The 18477-nt window shown below is 56.9% G+C and overlaps 1 protein-coding gene across 1 annotated transcript; it reads right to left on the bottom strand.

Annotated features, from left to right (window-relative positions):
• Positions 1 to 9: 9 nt before the first annotated feature.
• On the bottom strand, positions 10 to 18460 carry CUL7 (cullin 7). The gene is made up of 26 exons (XM_079933739.1): positions 18044 to 18460; positions 16614 to 17201; positions 16029 to 16180; positions 15391 to 15888; positions 14717 to 14855; positions 14423 to 14619; positions 13923 to 14151; positions 12911 to 13148; positions 12719 to 12824; positions 11488 to 11715; positions 11121 to 11211; positions 10846 to 11017; positions 10566 to 10671; positions 10174 to 10269; positions 9864 to 10039; positions 9598 to 9731; positions 9076 to 9258; positions 8709 to 8815; positions 8428 to 8610; positions 6662 to 6822; positions 6282 to 6498; positions 5879 to 6167; positions 5057 to 5202; positions 4815 to 4941; positions 4518 to 4723; positions 10 to 4292 (listed from the first exon to the last, which is right to left on the bottom strand). Exons 2-26 carry the CDS (start codon positions 17191 to 17193, stop codon positions 3969 to 3971), a joined length of 5085 nt encoding a protein of 1694 aa, XP_079789865.1. The 5' UTR covers positions 17194 to 17201; positions 18044 to 18460; the 3' UTR covers positions 10 to 3968.
• Positions 18461 to 18477: the final 17 nt, after the last annotated feature.

Genomic DNA, 18477 nt, shown 5'->3' with positions numbered 1-18477 from the left:
GATAATATGTAAGCACAGCTGGCTCTCAGTACTGTTTGGGTGGAGAATTCATATGGCCTGTGTGGACTGGAAAATCCTGGAGCTGACAATTCAGTTTAAAGTGATCTCAGGTTGATAGTGCCTTCAGGCACCTGGCAGAAGCAAATGCATTCCTCTCTTGAGGATTGTACTTTAAACCCAGGCCTCAAGGAATTCCTTCAGATAAAATTTCAAGGAATCTAAGCTTACAGTGAAAACAAAGCAAACAAGGAAAAAAAAACCCCATAAGCAAGAGTCATTAGGAACAACAGGCAAGAGAATCAGACCAGCAAAGACTGAGATGTTAGAAGTATAAAATACAAAATATTTTACTTACATTTAAAGAAAAGCTATGACTGATGAAAAAAATATCAAAAAGGACCAGATTGATAAAAAAAATTTTTTTAATGAAAAATATATTATTTGAAGTTAGAAACTTTATGGTTAAGCTGCAGATTAGACACACCTAGAAGGAGAATGAACTGGAAGTAGATGTGAAGTTACACAGATGGAGCCCAGGGATAGAGAGAAATGGAAACTGAGGAAAAGAGGTTAAACAACACGGAGGATAGAGTGAGGAGATGTGAGACAAATCAGAGTTCCAGAAGCAGAGAGTATGTTAAAGGGGATGAGAATTATAATTGATAATTTATAAACCCTAAGAATCAGGAACACCAGTTAATCACAGACGGTGGGGTTGGGGACCTAGATAAATCACAAAAACTACAGAACATTAGAAAGATTAACATCTAAAAAGCAGCTATAGGGAATTCCCTGCCAGTCCAATGTTTAGGACCCAGCTTCCACTGCAGGGGGCCCCCTGGTCAGGGAACTAAAATTCTGTGTGCTGTGTGGCGCAGCCAAAAAAATAATAATTTAAAAAATAAAAAGCAGCTGTAAGGGAAAGGAAGAGGTAGAATTAGAAGCTAAGACATCTGTTACTGCTTGATGCTTCTGGGATGGGGGAAAAGATGTAGTTCGGATGACAGAAATGCATAAAGTGCGCTTCTCCCAGTGATTGTTAGATGAGGGCTCTGGCTACCAGGATAGTTCGCCTGTCCCAGAGGGAGTGAGGGAGCCAGTGCTACAGGGTCCCCAGTGTCACATGTGTCAATCCTAGTTTAAAGCCAAAAGACCGATTCTGGCTGATAAAAGCAGAAATAGACTATTGAACTACTGGGCTCACAGAAACACTAAGAAGGCTGGAGAGAAGCTCCAAAAAAGGAGTGGGGGATAAAGTCAGAGCAGTTAAAAGCACTGTAAGCCCTACCGGTGCGGGAACCAGTGCGACGTGAAGATGTCAGTGCCGACACCAGAGGTGCCCCACTTCCCCCTGCTCTGCGCTAGACTGAGGCATTCCTGGCAGAGGCATCGAGTCACCTGGCTGCAAAGGCGATGCTGGGAAAGCCAAGTGTCTGGTCTTTCATATGGTGGGAGGTGGGCTCTACCTTCTCCCTAGGTTTGCGGTAGGGAGTTTCTAAGCACAAGAAGGGGGTTCAGGTGAAGGGCAGTCAAGAAACCGTAATGTATGTCCACCACACGGCTGTATTGGTCCCCAAGCCTCCAAACTGCTACTTTTCCCCTTCAACGAGGAGCCAGAGGAGATGGAGAGCCCTGAGCTGCAGCTGTGGGTTGGTCTGGTTGGTTCTGGTTTTTATTGTTAACAGCTTTGTTGAGATATCATTCACATACCATACAGTGTATCCATTTAAAGTGTACAATTCAGTGATTTTTAGTATATTCACAGAATTGTGTGACCATCACCACAATTTTGTAACATTTGTGACACCCCAAAAAGAAACCCCGTACCTTCTAGCAGTCACTCCTCAGTTCTTCCCAATCCCCCCAACTCTAGGCAACCACTAAACCACATTCCGTCTCTAGATTTGCCGATTTGGGGACATTTCACATAAATGGGATCATTATGTGGTCCTTGGTGTGCAAACCAGCTAAAGGGATATAAGGAATTGAGGCTGTGAGGATGGTCTCACAAGGGGATCAGGGAAGCAAACTTTCATCCCGAGTCAGCCAGGAAGTGTTTGCCCTGTAGAGATGGAAAGCCCTGAGGGCAGGGAAGGAGGCTCAGATCTTTACTGGTGCAGGTGAGAGAAGGGCAATCAGGACTGCTCACCTGGGTGGCTGGATTTGGGTACCAGATCAGGCAGATCAGAGTCAAAGTGGGGTTAGACTGTGTGGAGGACAGTGGGCAATGTAGGAGCAGGACTGAGGACAGGAATGTGCAGGGTTTTGGCATCATGGCTGGTGGGCTCTTCCTTTAAGGACTGTTGGAGGTTTGTCCATTGCAGATGAGCAGGTGGGTACCCTGTGGGAGACTTTGTGACTGAGTGGGACGAACAAGGGGTTGAGCAAACGCCGTGGATGAGACTAGTGGCCTGGAGCTCAGCCCACACCAGAGCCCGTGGGACAGCAGCAGTACAGGAGGTGGCAGTGGGAGAAAGTCCCACCTGGTCCCCGCATGTGCCGCATGCTGGCCTGGCTACTAGAGCCCGGGGGCTCTCTGGGTTTCTGTGGGAAAGGATAGGCTCATAAAGAGCATGAGAACCCAGAGAAGCAAAAGGCGCTGGCCCCACAGAGCTGGCTCAAAAAGGAGGACATGGCCTGGGCCAGTGAAAGAGAGACAGGCCATGATCTCTGGCACAAAGGTGGAGGAGCAACCAAGTGACAAAGTGCAGCAACTCCAGTGTGTCCACTGCTGCCCCAGCCTGCTGCTGCCTGTCTGCTGCCTCAGAATAGCACGGACCAACAGGGCGGCTCTGCTGTGAGAACCACCACCGATGTGAGAACCACCAGTGGCACCACAGGGCCACCACACTGCAAAGCAAGCAGGGGCCCTCTGTGTCCACACTTTGCTTTGTTGCCTCATCCTGGGCATCCTGACTCCCAAGCCCTGGCTGTGTTTTCCCTTACAGATTTTATTCCAAATGTCAGTCCTGGGTGGCACCCAGTTCCCTCCGGCCGATGTGCCCTCTCCCACCACCTGACTCTTCTGTAGCTTTCTCCTAGTCACCTAGTCATGGATTCAGGACGCCTGGGTCACTCCTTCCCTCCTGCGCTAAGGGCCCTGCCCAGACACAGAGCTCCACCCCTGGCACTGGGTCCCCTAGCCCGACCTACCCTGCCTCAGTGTGGGTGGGGCTGGGGGGCCAATTGGCAGCACAGAGCAACAGGCCTGCCTCTGGAGCTAGCTGGGGTGCAGCTCTGCACAGTCAGAGGCGGGCAGAGGCAGGGGAGTAGAGAGGGGCAAAGAGGAGGAGCCCGTGGGAGCTGCAGATCCTTCTAGGTCAGCTTCTAACCCAGACCCTAGAGCGTCCGTGGGGAACACGTTAGGGTCCTGGGTGCTTGTAGTGGCCACAAGGGTCCTTTACCTCACCGTCCCCTTGTCAGCCTTACCTCGGGACGGCGCCGTGCACCACACTGCTGAGCGTGGTGGCCAGAAGAGGGACTTGGTGGCAAAGCCTTCACCATGTCAAAGGCTCCCACACGTGAGTCCCATAGTGACTGTCCAATTCCACAAACAAGTGAAATGGAGCCCTGCTGGATGATCTGCCGAAGTTGCAAGCCATCCAGCGCGTGGCAAGGTGGGCTTGAATCGCCACCCTGCCAAGGTGAAAGCACTACTGACCACATACCCTCCGAGAAGACCCATCCCCGGAGTCCACTTTATCCCCCGGCCAGGAGGGGGATGCTCAGTCACACCCGGCTCCCTCTACCCTCCTCCCCAGCCTGCCATCCTCACCCGAAGAGAGACTCCTCATGAGTCTCTCCTCATGAGACTGCCTCAGAGCGGAGGGCTCTTCTCCCCTTCCAGCCAGGAAAGCCCCTGTCCCTGTCAGCTCCCTCGCAGTCACCACACAGGCCAAGTAATCAAACTGCTGCATTTTATTCTGTAGAAAGCGCCGCCCTACATAACCCTGAGCCCGTCTCCAGGGCTACCGGAAGGTGGAGAAGCTCTGGGTGCTTGTGCAGGAGGCATAGGGCACGCCCCGGGAGCGAATCTGCAGGGTGTGGAAGGTGAGGGGTGGGTTTGGGCCCGAGGAGCCGGGGTTCAGGGACTCGGTGTGCGGCTCCATCACAGTCACGGGGACTGCGTAGGACAGCATCTGGGGCCGGTCATCCTGGCGTCTCACTGTGCCCTTGCCCAGGAGGTGCAAGACACAGGAGAGGACATCAGCACTGCTGCAGGTGGACCCCCTGCCAAGGCTGCTAACCAAGCCCCTGGGAGGACACGGGCCCTTCTGCCAAGCTTCCAGCACCTGGTATGGAGCGGGGAGGAGAAACGATACGTCAGCCGCCCAGCTTACCGTACCTCTAGCTCCCAGCCCTGGGACAGCGAGGCCATGAGGGGCACCCCAGCCCCACTCCTCACCCACTAGAGGCTCTACAGTGAGCCAGGGACTTCAAATGTGGATCCATCTCCTCCTGTGGACTGCCCCCTGCCCCCGGCAAAGCCTCCTCACCCAACACCCACCCCCGCCTACCCGGCAGACAAGCTGGTCAACGTGCAGGCCCTCGTCCCCATGGGCCTTGAGGATTCGGACAATGAGGCAGTTGAGAAGGTTCCGTCTCTTCTCCAAGTTCCGGCCCTCTTCGTCCTCAGCTTTCAGGTATGTCTGAGCTGGGATGAGCCACACGTTGCCCCTCCGAGGCCTGGGTTCCTCGCTACCATCTCGAATCTTGAGCACCCCTGAAATAAGCGCTGGTCACTTGGTGGGGGGGGGGCCTCGAGGACGCTGGCCCCAGCTCAGGGCAGAGGCCCCGGGGCCCTAAGTACAGACCTCCTGGGGCATCTTTTGTCTCGTGAAGGTCCAGGGGGCCCCTTGAAGAGGTAAGAGGCCCAACTGCCTGATTCAGCATGTCTGGAGACAGCCCCGAGAGCGCCAGCAGACTCTCCACGGAGACGGCCTTAGGAAGAGAAGGGAAGCGTCAGGGCCTCCCCAGGAGGTGGAGCAGAGAGGGTGGAGGGAAAGAAAGGAAGGACAGGTGGGAGAGAGCAGGGAGGCGTGAGGGGCTGGGCCACCTTCAGCTCATTGAGATGCAGCAGCAGCCACATCTGCACGGTGGACACATGCAGCGTCTGGTCCCCAAACTGCAGTTCAGCCCGGCCCAGCCATGTCCACTGCAGTCGCCTCTGCGGGGCCTGCTCTAGGGCAGGGTAGCTCTGACCTGAGTGTCAGGGAGGAGGAGGGAGTCAGGGGGGCTGGTGAGGACGCACCATCGGTGGAGCTTTGTCCCCGTTAATCTCTGCAGAGTCTGGGGCCCAGTGTTTCTGGACACTGTGGTTCCTGGTCTGAGCTTCCAGAGCTCAGCCCTCTCTGTGTCTGCCTCCTGAGTAAGGGGAGCCCACCCTGTGCCAGGCAGGCTGTGATCAGTGCCTTCGAGGAGTTCCCCAATTTTTAAGGGAGACAAAACCATGAAGTGAGGAAGGACTGGGGCTCTCATCAAACTGGAAACGTCTCCCCCAGGAGTGTAGGAGCTCCCTGAGGGCAGGGTCTAAGTCTAACCCCCTTTCCTTTGTCGCTGCCCAGCCCAGGATCAGCCCCCACTGGGGAGCTTAGGTTACGATGACTGACCAGGAACGAGACACCCACCACTCTCTGGTGGTCTCAGGTGCCTCCTGCCTCCATCCTCCCCACCACCCACAAAGGGAGTCCTGGCTCTCGTTTTAAAGACAGAAAAGACAACAGGCTGGGGATCTGCTGCCTGTAGCCCCACCCCGAACCTAAGCTCCTGCCCTTTTCCTCAAATCTACCCCGTGAAGGCTGCCAGCCCCAGGGGTCACCCCCAAGCCCAGGTTCTTTCCCGGTGTCCCAGCCCCCAGTTCTCTTGGCCCACTGCTCACTCTTGTTGTAGAAGTTGGAGTATCGGTTCAAGGTGCCCCTCAGGTAGGCAGGCAGGCAGGTTCTGGGGTTGAGCGTGTGGCAGATGGAGGCAGTGGGCCAGCAGCGTGGTGACAGGACGAGCACAGACACTTCTGGCATCGCCCCTTCATAGTAAAGGTCCTCGTTCTCATCCTCCTCCTCCGCCGCCTCCTCTCCCGCCCCGCCGGCCGCCGATGCTGCCCCAGCTTCCAGCTCAGCTTCCTCTCCGGTCCCTCTCTCGTGCCCCCTGCCGCTGGCCTCGTGGCTCACCTGAAGACGACGGAACACAGGGCGCCCCAAAGCCAGCGGCTCCTCTGGTCTGCCCCCTGCCTCTCTCTGTGCCTCCCACCCTCCCACTTGCTAATTCCCTTCCCCAGCGCCCACCTGTATTTTCTTCTCTGTGTCCTCCAGCTTCAGGAGTTCCTGATCAAGCCGCTGGAGCTGGTACACGTGGAACTGGCGCTGCAGCTCCTCCGAGGTGCTCAGGCTCCGCAACATCTGCTGGGGGAGGCGGTTGGGGAAGCAGGGGCCGATCTGCTCCAGCACGGCCCCCTCCAGCCAGCTCGAGCCCACGCTCAGGAGACGGTCCGCCATGTAGTGCCTGCAGCACACACAGCCCAGGCCGAGCCTCAGTGTGGGGGCTCGGCATGGCCCCCCGGCTCCGGGACTCCAGCCTGCCGGGAACCCGGCCTCCCAGCCCCAAGGGCTGGCCCTGCCCGTCATCCTGCGTCCCCCCACCTCCCACTCCCTTGGTCCACACTCACTGGTAGTAATGCTCGAAAGTGGTGGCTATCTCCAGGCCAGAGAAGATCAGGACCGTTTCCAGGCATCGCTGCAGTTGGGCCAGCATCTCCATCCCCCGGGCCCCACCGATCCGGCTGCCCTGGATCCGCTGGTCGATGTGCCGCGCAAACTGCTCGCTTACCTGGGCAGTGGGGAGAGCACAGGAGAACTATGAAGGAGAGAACGGAGGAGGTGAGTGGGAACAGGGGGAGGGTCTGAGGAAGGAGATATGAATGGCCAGCAGGTTCATCAACTGGTCAGCGATTTTATAAAACTCTTATAAAATCATTAACAACTGCGTACATTAACAATACTAAAATGATGAAAACTGTTTTTTGTTTGTTTTTTAAAGAAGATGTTGGGGGTAGGAGTTTATTAATTAATTTATTTATTTTTCCTGTGTTGGGTCTTCGTTTCTGTGCGAGGGCTTTCTCTAGTTGTGGCAAGTGGGGGCCACTCTTCATCGCGGTGCGCAGGCCTCTCACTATCGTGGCCTCTCTTGTTGCGGAGCACAGGCTCCAGACGCGCAGGCTCAATAGTTGTGGCTCACGGGCCTAGTTGCTCTGCGGCATGTGGGATCCTCCCAGACCAGGGCTCGAACCCGTGTCCCCTGCATTAGCAGGCAGATTCTCAACCACTGTGCCACCAGGGAAGCCCTGAAAACTGTTTTTTTCACATTTAGCATGTCTAAAATCAAACTAACAATAGTAACTCAATGCAAGGAGACACAAGCACACCTCAGAGATATGGCGGGTTTGCCACCGCAATAAAGCAAGTCACGCAAATTTTCTGGTTTCCCAGCGCATACAAAAGGATGTTTACATTATACCATAGTGTATTAAGTGTGCAATAGCATTATGCCTAAAAAACAGCGTACATACCTTAAACAATACTTTATTGCTAAGAAATGCTGACCATCACCTGACAACACAGGGTTGCCACAAACCTTCAATTTGCCAAAAAATGCATTATTTGCAAAGCACAATAAAGCGAAGAGCAATAAAAGGAGGTATTCCTGTAAGTTATGTGCACAAAGATGGTCACACCACGTTGTTACAGCCATGCTTCTGGCTCCCACTTCGCTGTTCTCTGCTTACCAAGGCACTCTGCTTAACTGTGCATCTTCTCTAGGAGACTGTAAACTTTGAGGGAAGGGATTTCATCTATCTTCAGGTCTTATCTCAGTGCCTGACACATTGTAAGTGCCTATTAAATATTTGTGGAATGACAGGAATGGTGGAGTAAATTATAGTATTGATACATCTATTGGATGGAATTTATACCAAAATTTGAAGACAAGCAGCAACACTGAAAATGGCTTTTCATGTAAGGGTCAAAAGAAAACAGGATAAAGCATTTTAGCTACTTGTGAATAAACTATGTGAAATCAAGCACACAAGTAGAAGAAAGTATGCCGAGATGTATTAGGATGGTACAAAGCGGGTCATTTCTTTCTTTTACCTTCCTTTTTTTTTTGCGGGGTGGAGGGGGGCGCTGTGGGCATGGCTTATGGGAACTTAGTTCCCCGACCAGGGATGGAACCTGGGCCCACAGCAGTGAAAGTGCAGAGTCCTAACCACTGGACCACCAGGGTATTCCTGTTTTTTTGAGTTTTTGATAACATGGTTCTACATTAGTATTGTACATGCTCCTTGTTGCGTGGGAATGGAAGGGTGGGCCATTCTGAGAAGGGGAAGGGAGAGTTTTGGGGGAGAGGCCCCAGGGGAGGGGCGGATGGGAGGCTTACGTGGGCAGCTCTGAGGAAAGGGAGCTTCAGCAGGGCACCAGCACAGCCATTCTGCAGCGCCAGCAAGAAGGCTGCCCGTGGCCCAAACAGCTCGGAGCTTGACTTCTGCAGATTACTGAAGTGTTCGCAGTAGCGGGGCACAAAGTCATCATCCCGCCAGTGTGAGGTCAGAAAACTGCTGACCTGGAGGGTGGGAAGGGGCGGCAGTGTAGGGCAACCCAACAAACCAACGGCACGGTTCCACCCTCCCTCCCCGCCCCCCCTCCACCGTTCCTGCCCACCTGCTCCTCCACCACTGCCCGCCAGCAGCGGGTCAGGTTTCTCATGATGCTGCCAGGAAGCCCCCGGGTGGCCAGGGAGCTCCAGTCATGGCTTCTGTTTCTGCCCTCTGTGGAGACAGGGGAAGGGGCAGAGGCAAGGAGGTGGCAGCCCTCAGCCCCCGGGTCCCTATTCGAGGGTGAGCCTAGGGTTCTTTCCTGACATTCTGCCACCCAAAATGATGCTCCCAGGTGGGGGTGACACAAACCAGAAGATGAACAGCTTGAGCATGCAGGGAGCGGGGGGTGAGGAGGGACAGACACCTGTAGTATGTGAGTTGGGGGAGGGAAGGCCCCCAACCGAGCTCCCGCCTGAGCCCCCAGCACTCACTGGGCCGAGGAGCGGCCACCACTGGAGGGGCTGCCTCGCAGGGCTCCACATGCACCAGCAGGTGGGTGAGGCGGCGCACTCGTGAGGAGAAAGCTGCTGCGCGGCTCTGCGGGTTGTGGGCAGCCTCCCGACACTCCAGGTACTGGTCCAGCAACCAGCCCAGGGGGCTGACACCATCCTCATCTGGAGGCGGGGGAAAAACAAGCCAAGGCAGGGCATGTCTCCAGGGCAGTGGGGAAGCTGGGCTGGACAGCAGTGCCAAGAAAGAGCAGCAGGACAGAGCGATATGGCAAGGGAGGTAGCGAGGTCCCTCCTGACCATGTGGTGTCAGCTGGCAGCCGGGAGGCACGGGAAAGGAGGCGGCCCCTGGGCTGTGAAGAGGGGGCTTGGGGGTACTGAATGAACGCAGGTATCCATAGGGCCAAGAGCATAACCCAGGTGGCTCTAGGCCAGAGCAAGAAGGGGCTGATGAGCAGGGCCGAGCAACGGGATAGTAAAGGGGCCAGGGGCAGGGACAGTTACCGGGGGAGGTGATGTTCTGCACCAGGGGGCTGACCAGGGCCTCCCAGCAGGTCTTGCCCAGTGCTCGGGCAGCTTCACTGTCTGGGAGGAAGCGATCGGCAAAATTCTGCTCCTGACGTAGAGCCCCGTTGAGTCTGGGGAGAAGAGTGGGGAGGAAGGTGTTGGGGGCTGGAGGCCTAAGTGACTCCTTAGGCCTAAGAGTCCACCAGCCTAAGATCGCCAGCTACCCCTCTCACACACACAGGTACACACGCACTCACACACACCTAGAGCTCAGGTGCAGGAGGCTCCTGCGGTCCTCCGCGATGTCCTGGCTCCAAGCCTGCGCCCTGACCATGTAGAAGAGGCGTGTGTGGCGACACAGCTGCTCCCGGAACACCGGCCAGAACGTGGGCTTGGGGCCCAGGACCTCTAATCCCCGAATGCGCGTGTCGATGCCGCCCTGCAATGTGCAAAGGCCCATTTCCGCCGGCCCCATACTCTCCTCAGGAGGGGCTGGAGAGGTGGCCCAAGATCTGCAACCGTTACAGGCCGCAGAGCCTCCTGCCCACGGCTGCCCCCCTCCCGCGGCCCCACCTGCTGGCAGCGCTTTATGCGGATCTGGATGACAGGCCAGAAGCGGTTCAGGTTCTCCAGGAGGACCACCCGGCTGGCGGAGGGCATCACGTTCACCTGGTGGCAAGGGGGTGGCAGGCAGAGAGCGCCGTCACACGTGTGGATGGGAGTGCTGAAAGAACCCTAGTCTGCTCCTGTTGCCTGCTGTGTCCCTCCCTCCCCCAGCCCTGGGGGGTCCTGACCGAGGGCTCCTAATGCCACCCTCACTTCTCAGGGCCTGATGCTGCCACATGGGCACAGGGATGGACTTCATCTACTATGGGGCTCAAAGCAGGGAGGAATATAGGCATTTTGGGGTCTGGGCAGGAGGGTGGATCCCTTGAGGGGTGGCCTAATGGCACAGGGGTCCCTACCGAGTTGAGTTCCGTGTTAAGGGAGGTGGCGCTGTCGCCCCCGAACACCACCACCCTGGCCGGCATGTAGCTTGAGTCTTCGCCAGCCACCAGCAGAGCCAGCTGCCTGGGAGCAGGGCAGAGGGACCAATCGGAACCGGATCCAGTCGTGTTCTCACAGACACAGCCGAGGGGACTCTGGTCACCTTCAGGGGGGTGTGGGTGCTTCCCCAAGACAAACGGCAGGGAAGTCACAGGACAGCGTGGGTGTGTGTCTAGGCACAGGCGTGGAGCACGTTACCTGACGAGGACGCCCTGTTGCATGTGTAGGGTGATGTAGTGGGAGCCGGTGCTGCCGCTGGACTCCCAGTAGGTCTTGGGGTTGCGGTCCGTCAGCTTGCTGGCCCGGTGCGGGTTGGAGGACACCTCCACCTTCTCCCAGCACTTGTCCTCCTTCACCTCCACGCTGGAGCCTGCGGGCAGGCGGGAAGGGGTGGCGGTCACAGCCCTGGCAGGTGTGGAGGGAAAACACACGGAGGTGTGGGGACGCGGGGTGACGGGGGGACAGGCACGAACCCTGGCACAGGTATCTGAGGAACACGTCAAAGAAGGGGATGTTGATGGGGCGGTGCGTTCGTCTGTGGTCTTCGATCTGGCCCAGCACCATCTGCAGCCCGGACATCGGAGAGAAGGGGTGCGGGGAGGGGGCAGGAACATGGAAACGCACGTGGAGGAAAAACCCCAGCAGCAGCGGGACTAACTCCGTAACACTGGCAGACCAGGAGCAGCTGGGAAAGCGGGGCCAGGAACAAACGCCCCCAGGTTCACTAGATTCACCTGCCTTCCAACTTCAGGAACACAGCCCCTTCCCCTGCCACTGCTTGGGTGTCATACTCTTACCCAGCTGTGAACCCAAAGGCTTCCCCCTGCCCTCCCTCCTGACCTGGATACAGCCTCCCAGGATGTTGGTGGTGAGTTTCCGGTACAGGTGCGCATGCTTCTCACACTTGAACACCATGTCTCGCAGCTCCTGAGCCAGCTCCAGCTTTCCCAGGTGCTTTTCCAGGGCTTTGGAGATGGCATCTCGGGCTCCCAGCTGATTCAGCACCACGGCATAGTCCCTGCTCACCGAGGCCAGGTGGTGCAGGAAGAGGATCAGCTCCTGGAGCACCTGGGAAGGAGGCAGGGGGAGGTGGATAAAGGGGACAGACCACAAGCGTCTTCAGTAGTACTGACTACACACCTACTGTGTGCTGGGTGCCAGGGCTACTGCAGTTCACAGAGTGAGGAAGTAAAGACAAGGATGAGGAGACATGAGGGCTCGGTGGAATTAGAGAACCAAACAAACTGCAATGGAAAAGCCAAGAGGTGCCCTGGACCCTGGGGGTCTTGACTACTGATTACGCTGGCAATAGGTGCAGGGGGCATCCCCGGTTGTTTCTTTTCAGGCCCAGCTGTCACAAGAACCAGCTGTGGGGCTGTGTTATGAGATGCTCAGCCCCCAAGCACAGACACGTGACAGCAAAGAGGGGGCCGAGAGGGACCAGATGTATGTGTGGACACTCAGTAAGCCCACCACAGAGCTAAAATCTGGGTAGCCGCCAAAGGTGTGTGCTGCAGACACCCGCTGCCTCCATGACCCTAGTTCTCTGACCGCTTCCCAAGCCTTCTGTGCTCAGGAGCGCTCTGTGGCAGGGGACTCTGGGATGTGATGGTCCCCTCTGCCTCCTTCACCCCCCTTGCCTTCACAGGCCCAGCCAAACAGGAGCCACTGAGGCTCTTAATGTAATATAGATATCATCCTTTATGTAACAAAAAATATGGCAAATAAGATCCCCCATTTGGGTTATATCTGCAAAATAAAATACAGGAAAGATACATAAATTAACACAAATGGTTACCATTTGTAAGGGGCATGTGGGTGGCATTGGGAGGACAGGGACTCAGGTGGGAGTGAGAATTTTGTTTCTACCTTGTTATATTGTTTTGATTTGTGAACTGTGTGAACGTACGACCTATTTTTAAAACTACAATTCAATTTTAAAAATGAAACCCAAACCAAGAGCACAAAGGCTCCATGGTGCCCTCTCGAGCCCTGCCCGGGGGTCTGCCTTGCCAGAAGCTGCCTGGTATCCTCCCCCTCTCAGCATCTCCTCAGGGCAGGGCAGGGGTACCTCTCGGTCAGTGTCTGGGGACCGCAGGCAGGCCATGCAGGCGTCCATGGCCTCATGCCAGGGGAGCAGCAATGCCTCGGGAAAGTCCACCAGCCGCATCAGGATTCTGGGGAGCAGGGGGCAGTAGGAGAGAGATGTGCAGCCTGCCTCAGAGACCCCTCTGCCCAGCAGCGCCCCTCACCACCCCCTCACCTCAGAACGGCCAGGTGCAGGGCCTTGTTGGCCACGGGAGTGTCAAGGCTCCGCATCAGCGCGAGGAAGGGCTGGGGCTGCCGCTGCAGTTGCAGCAGGAGTGGCTTGACCTCGCTCTCCCGGGGCCCCTCTGAGCTGAGAGCTTGCTCCAGATCCAGGAAGATTTTCCCAGCCAGACCGTAACCCTCCACCAGATGCTGCAGGGGAGTGTTGGGGCACTGAGTCGGGGCTTCTTTTGCTACAGGAAAGGAGAAGTCACAAGAGTTGGCCATTGTTAGTGACGTGAAAGATCATAAAAGCAGAGACATTCATAACTCTCAACTCTTGTTTCCTCATTTCTCCCAAAAATATTTTACATTTCTTCCCCCTAAACACCAGGTTTTGGGGATCTCATAGCATCTCTTAATGTACTTTTTTTTTTTTTTTTTGCAGTACGCAGGCCTCTCACTGTTGTGGCCTCTCCCGTCGCGGAGCACAGGCTCCGGACGCGCAAGCTCAGTGGCCATGGCTCACGGGCCTAGCCACTTCACGGCATGTGGGATCTTCCCGGACCGGGGCACGAACCCGTGTCCCCTGCATCAGCAGGCGGACTCTCAACCAGTGCGCCACCAGGGAAGCCCTCTTAATGTACTTTTAAGACAGCTTCATGACAAACTTTTGATTTTGTATTCTCAAAATAGCAAAGGAGCTTCCTATCTGCAAATAGCAGAACATTTCCCTATATCTGGAAGCATGCAATAATCTGTTTTTCTCTACAATAGAAAAAATTCAATGTGAGGGCTTTCAAGGCTTCAAATTTCTTGCAATGTTCTAACTTGACACTCTCCTTCATACTTTGGAGGGAGGACAATGTCTGCTTCTCCATGCACTGCTTATCTCGAAATTTCAGATTCTTCCTAAAGTGCCATCTCTTCCAGACAGGATTTGCACAAAAACCAGCACAGACGTCTCTCCCAGGCTAATGCCCTCCCAGAGGCCAGTGTGCAGAGCTGCTGTCTGTTTGGCACCCCACCTTCCACTCTGGCTGCATCTGCTGATTCCTGAGGCTGGGCCTGGGCTTCCAGCAGGGATGGGTAGGCCAGCTGCCCTGCCAGGGCCTCGAGCCCGTATTTCCTGTAGACATGGCAGTTGAGCAGGTCCCTGAGAGCGCTGTCATCGAGTCGCTGTGGCAGAGCCAGCAGCAGGTCCTGGGCCAACTCCATGGGCACTGCCAGCTCGGCCAGGATCTCGTCATCCAGAATCTGTCATCGGGGAGAAGCTCTCACTGCAGGTGGCTCTGCCGGCGCAGAGGCTCCAGAGGCACTTGCCAGGGGAAAGGAGTTCTGCATACACCTTCTCCATCCCCAGTCTCTCATGGGGGCGCCTCCCGAACAGCTCGCCAACATCTCCGAACATCCTAGACCCTTCCCCTGCAGCCCTTATGCTATCACCCTCCACTTCCCATCCCGAGTCTTCCAAATGCTCTGTCACAGTCCAGCCCTCCAACCTCTGTGTGTCTCTGGGCAGCTCTACCTCCCCATCAAGGTTCTCCTGGAGGATCTGGAGAACCTCCTGATGGTCGGGTCCGTCCAGCTTCTTGATGAAGAAGAGGAGCTCCCACCACTCGGCCTGGCTCAGGTGTTCACTCTCCTCAGCGTCCTCATCCTCAGGCAGCACGCAGGGCACGGCGTAGAGCTCTGCCATGGGCTTCCACCGCCAGGAGGGCAGGGCTGTGGAAATGAGAGGGGCACAGGGACGTCACTGCCCGCCCAGCCAGACCGCCGCTCCTCTGCATAGAGTTGATCCCTGCTTCCCCTCTGGGCTCACCTACACCCACAGCTCCACTGACCGCTGCCCCCTGGTACTCATCAGCCTCAACCACGTCTTCGATGTCTTCTTCAAAGCCCAGAATCTCCAGCATGTGCCAGTGTACCCAATAGGTGCGGCCTGTTGACTCCCACAACACCTGGGGGATATGGGAAAAAAGAGAGGGAAGGGGAAGAGAGCTCACCTAATGACCGGCTGTGGCCCGATGATGGGGACACACAGCCCTCACAGCCCTCAGGGTGACCACCTGGCCAAGTGTGGAAAAACCTCTAAAGAGCAAAACCTGTGGTATATGGAGAACACGTACACGCACGCAAAGGATGCCTTCCCCAAACGGGAACAGGCTCTCTCCCCTCACCTATCCTTGGTGGCTTATGCCCCACACTTCCTCCTGGCCTTAACCACACTGTCTTCCTGAACTTGACCTTTGGGATGGTCTTGCTGTATCAGTCTTCTTCCTGGGAGTGAGTCCTCCTGACCTCAGAGTCTCCTAAAGGCAGATTTTCTCAGCCCTCCAAACGGCTCCCCTCTCAATTGCTGACCCCCTTTTACCATACCCAGCTTACTGAGGGTTTTCGCTTTGAGTGGCCCGCCAGAGGCCCCAGCTTGAAGCCCCAGCTATGCCCCACCCAAGACAGACCCCCAATGGTGGCCCGCCACCACGCTCTGCTCACCTGCACAGGGGGCACGCCACTGTTGCTCTGCCGGAACTCGCCCTCGTCCCCAGCACTGATCTCCTCGTAATCGTCCAGCATCCGCACTCGCATGCCCGGCTGCAGCGCGTCCCGCACGTACAAGGCATAGGTATTGCCACTTGCGAACTCAGAGCGAGGGCGAAACCGCCTTGACCTCCTAAGGGAGGGCAGGGCCTGGGCAGGTGGGTGCCCCGGGCCTGCATCTGCCAGCTGGGGCTGGAAGATGGAACAGGAGGGCCGTGCCGAGGGCCCCTGTCTGCTCGAGGCCCAGTCCCAGCGCATGGCCTGTACCAGCTCCGAGATCAGGGTGCCCATGGCCATGCTGAACTCCAGCTCCAGCCGACCCCTCTCCCCACTCAACTCCTCGGGAGTGGAGCTCTGGGCTCCTGGTTCCACAGCACTGTCATTCAACTGATCCAGGAGGGAGGTGACGTGCAAATAGCGCTTCACCAGGGAGAAGAGCAGCCTTCCTGGGACCTGTAGGACACAATCTTTGGCCTATGTCCCCCTTGCTCCAGCTTTAGTGCCTCTTTCCACACTGTCCTCTGTGGACAGGTGCAAAGGCCTGATCCCTAGATTTTGTCCACAGCCACCTCCCAACACTCCGCACAGAATACCTGTGGCAGCTGAATGCCCTCGAAAGACATGGGATGTTCAGAGAGCGTGGCCTGTGCAAACAGTGCCAGCAGAGCACAGCGGCTGTCAAAATCCAGGTGTTTCTCAATGGCCTCCTGCTGGCTCAGTGACAGAAGGATCTGGGTCCGGGTCCCTGTAACCCACAACCCAATCAGTAACAGCTCCCTAACCTTGCCCTTCCCAGGCATCTCTCTTAGACGCTCTACTCTCTCACTCCTTCTGCTGCCACACACTAAGAATGACATGATTTGCTGATTTGCTTCAAAAGCCAAAACTTACTATCTTATCCTATCCTATTACTGTCTCATATGCAATAATCTAATAGTCTGAACTCTTCCTCTGCATAGAAAGACAGTTAATAGGAAGTTCTTGAGGATTCAGTCTCCCCTTTCTGCCGAGATGCCCACACTCACCATCCCACCTCCTTTTCTTCCAATCCTAAGACAAGGGCAACAGAATCATTTACGTACTGATGAGATCAGAGGCTTCTGTCACAGGGACCTGTGAGACGCTAAGCTGACCCAGTCCCTGTCCTGCTCCCCTTTCCTCCCCACACTGCCCCTCACCAGCATCATGGGAAGCCAGGGCTTGTATCATCCGGCCTGCGCTCCAGCGAATTTGATAATCGGGACTACTGAGCATGTGCATGAGCAAGTCCAGGACCCTTGGGTCTTTGAAGACGCCCGTGAGGGGCTCAATGCTGGCGTAGGCGCTGAGCACATGGACAGTGTGAAGCAGAGGGGCGGGAGGAATGGTGCCCTCACATTCCTCCAGCTGCCGAAGGGCCCTCTGAATCAGAGACTTCACATCGGTTTCCATCTCCCCCAGCACAGATTTGTCCAGGGCTCCAGCCTCCCCTGCTGTCTCCTGGGAGGGCCCGATGACCTGGCCATCTTCGCCCAGCATCTTGTGGCAGTTGGCATAGATCTCGTCATTGGACATCCATAGCAGGATGTGCTCAGCCTTGCAGTCCACTTGGTTAGAACCCCCTTCCCCGTCATCCCCACGCCGGAGGATGAGCCAGCGGATCTGGTACTCAGGATGCCCATCATGGCCCACTCGCTGGCGTATCAGCTCATCAGGATAGGCATGCAAGCCGGGCCCCAAGGGCACCCTGAATTCCCTGTAGCGGAGTTCCCCCACCATCCTGGCACCTGGCAACACAAGGAAAAGAGAATAGGCAAGCTAGAGTGAGAGGGGAGGTCAGAAAATCAAGGACACCCAGAAGTTGGGACAGCAAATGTGGCAACAGCTGTCGGGCTGGGTGGGGTAAAGTAGGGCCCAGGAGTTGCCTGCTGCATGCTGGGTGGGGCCAGGCCTACGCAGAGGAACACTGGGGTGTTTGTTCTGAAAGAACTCAAAATTTGGGGGCTAAAAGGAGGCTCCAAGGCCCTGCATGCAGCATGGAGCGAGTTGGTTTGGAGCAGAGGAAAGGGGACAGTGGAGGCAGGGCAGCCTTAGAATTAAAGTGAATCCCAGGGCCCTGGGACAGGCGCCAGCAGACCTGAGAAGGGGGTATGCGAAGCCCAGAGGGGTGGGTGTGTTTTGGGGAGTTGGGGATCGAGACCCCGAGTGACTATGGGAAGGGGTGCTAGCTCCAGTGACTGAAGCATCGGAGAGTGAGTCTGCAGGGGCAAAAGACCCAGAGACCTGGTGGTGGAGTGAGGGTGCAGGGCGCGACGGGCTGGGAGAAGGGGCTGCTGGTAGGCTGGAGGCGCCCAAGATTGGAGGCGCTTAAGCAGCAAGGCCAGTGGGGGCGACGTGAGGCCCCGAACAGGGTGCACAGGAGACCCGATGGGTGAGGAGCGCGAGGCTTGTAGGACCGGGTCGAAGACAGGAGAAGCCAGGGGCGCGCGGCAAGGTGCGGGGGAGGGGGCTAGGCCAGATAAACAAGAATCCCGAGGCGCGGAGGAATCGGGGGCGCGAGGCCCGGTGGGCAAGTGGGCGGAGGAAAACCCGGACTCGGGGCGGGGGGCCGCGGCGGGGCTGTGGCCACCTCAGAAGTCGATGGGGGTCCCGGCGTGAGGCCTGTCCTTCGCCGAGCTAAGGACGCGGCGCAGACTATGGCGGCAGCGCTGGCGGAGATTTGGGCCCCGCCTGGGCCCCCCGAAGGGGTCGAGGCGTAGAGGCGGGAGGGGGCGTGTTTCCGCAGGCCAGGCGGCCGCAGGGGGCGTGGCGCGCGGGATCGAACGCCCTGGGGGCGTGGCGCCGTCAGCTCCCGGCCTCCGCGCAGGTCTGCGGCCTCCGGGGCCTGGCAGGGCGGGGCGTGTCCCCAACCAGCGGCGCCGCCCGCCTAGCTCTGGGGGCCCGTCGCCCGCCCGCCCGGAGCCGCCGCTCATTTCCGCCAGGCCCAGCGGAAAGCTAGGGGCCCTGGGAGAGCGCCGGGGCGGAGCCGCCGGTGCCACCTCGGCGACGCGCGGCACCTCCTCC

This window comes from Stenella coeruleoalba (assembly GCF_951394435.1).
Source record: "Stenella coeruleoalba genome assembly, chromosome: 10".
Taxonomy (NCBI): domain Eukaryota; kingdom Metazoa; phylum Chordata; class Mammalia; order Artiodactyla; family Delphinidae; genus Stenella; species Stenella coeruleoalba.
The sequence above is the reverse complement of the archived record's forward strand: the minus strand, read 5'-3'. Positions and strand labels throughout refer to the sequence as shown.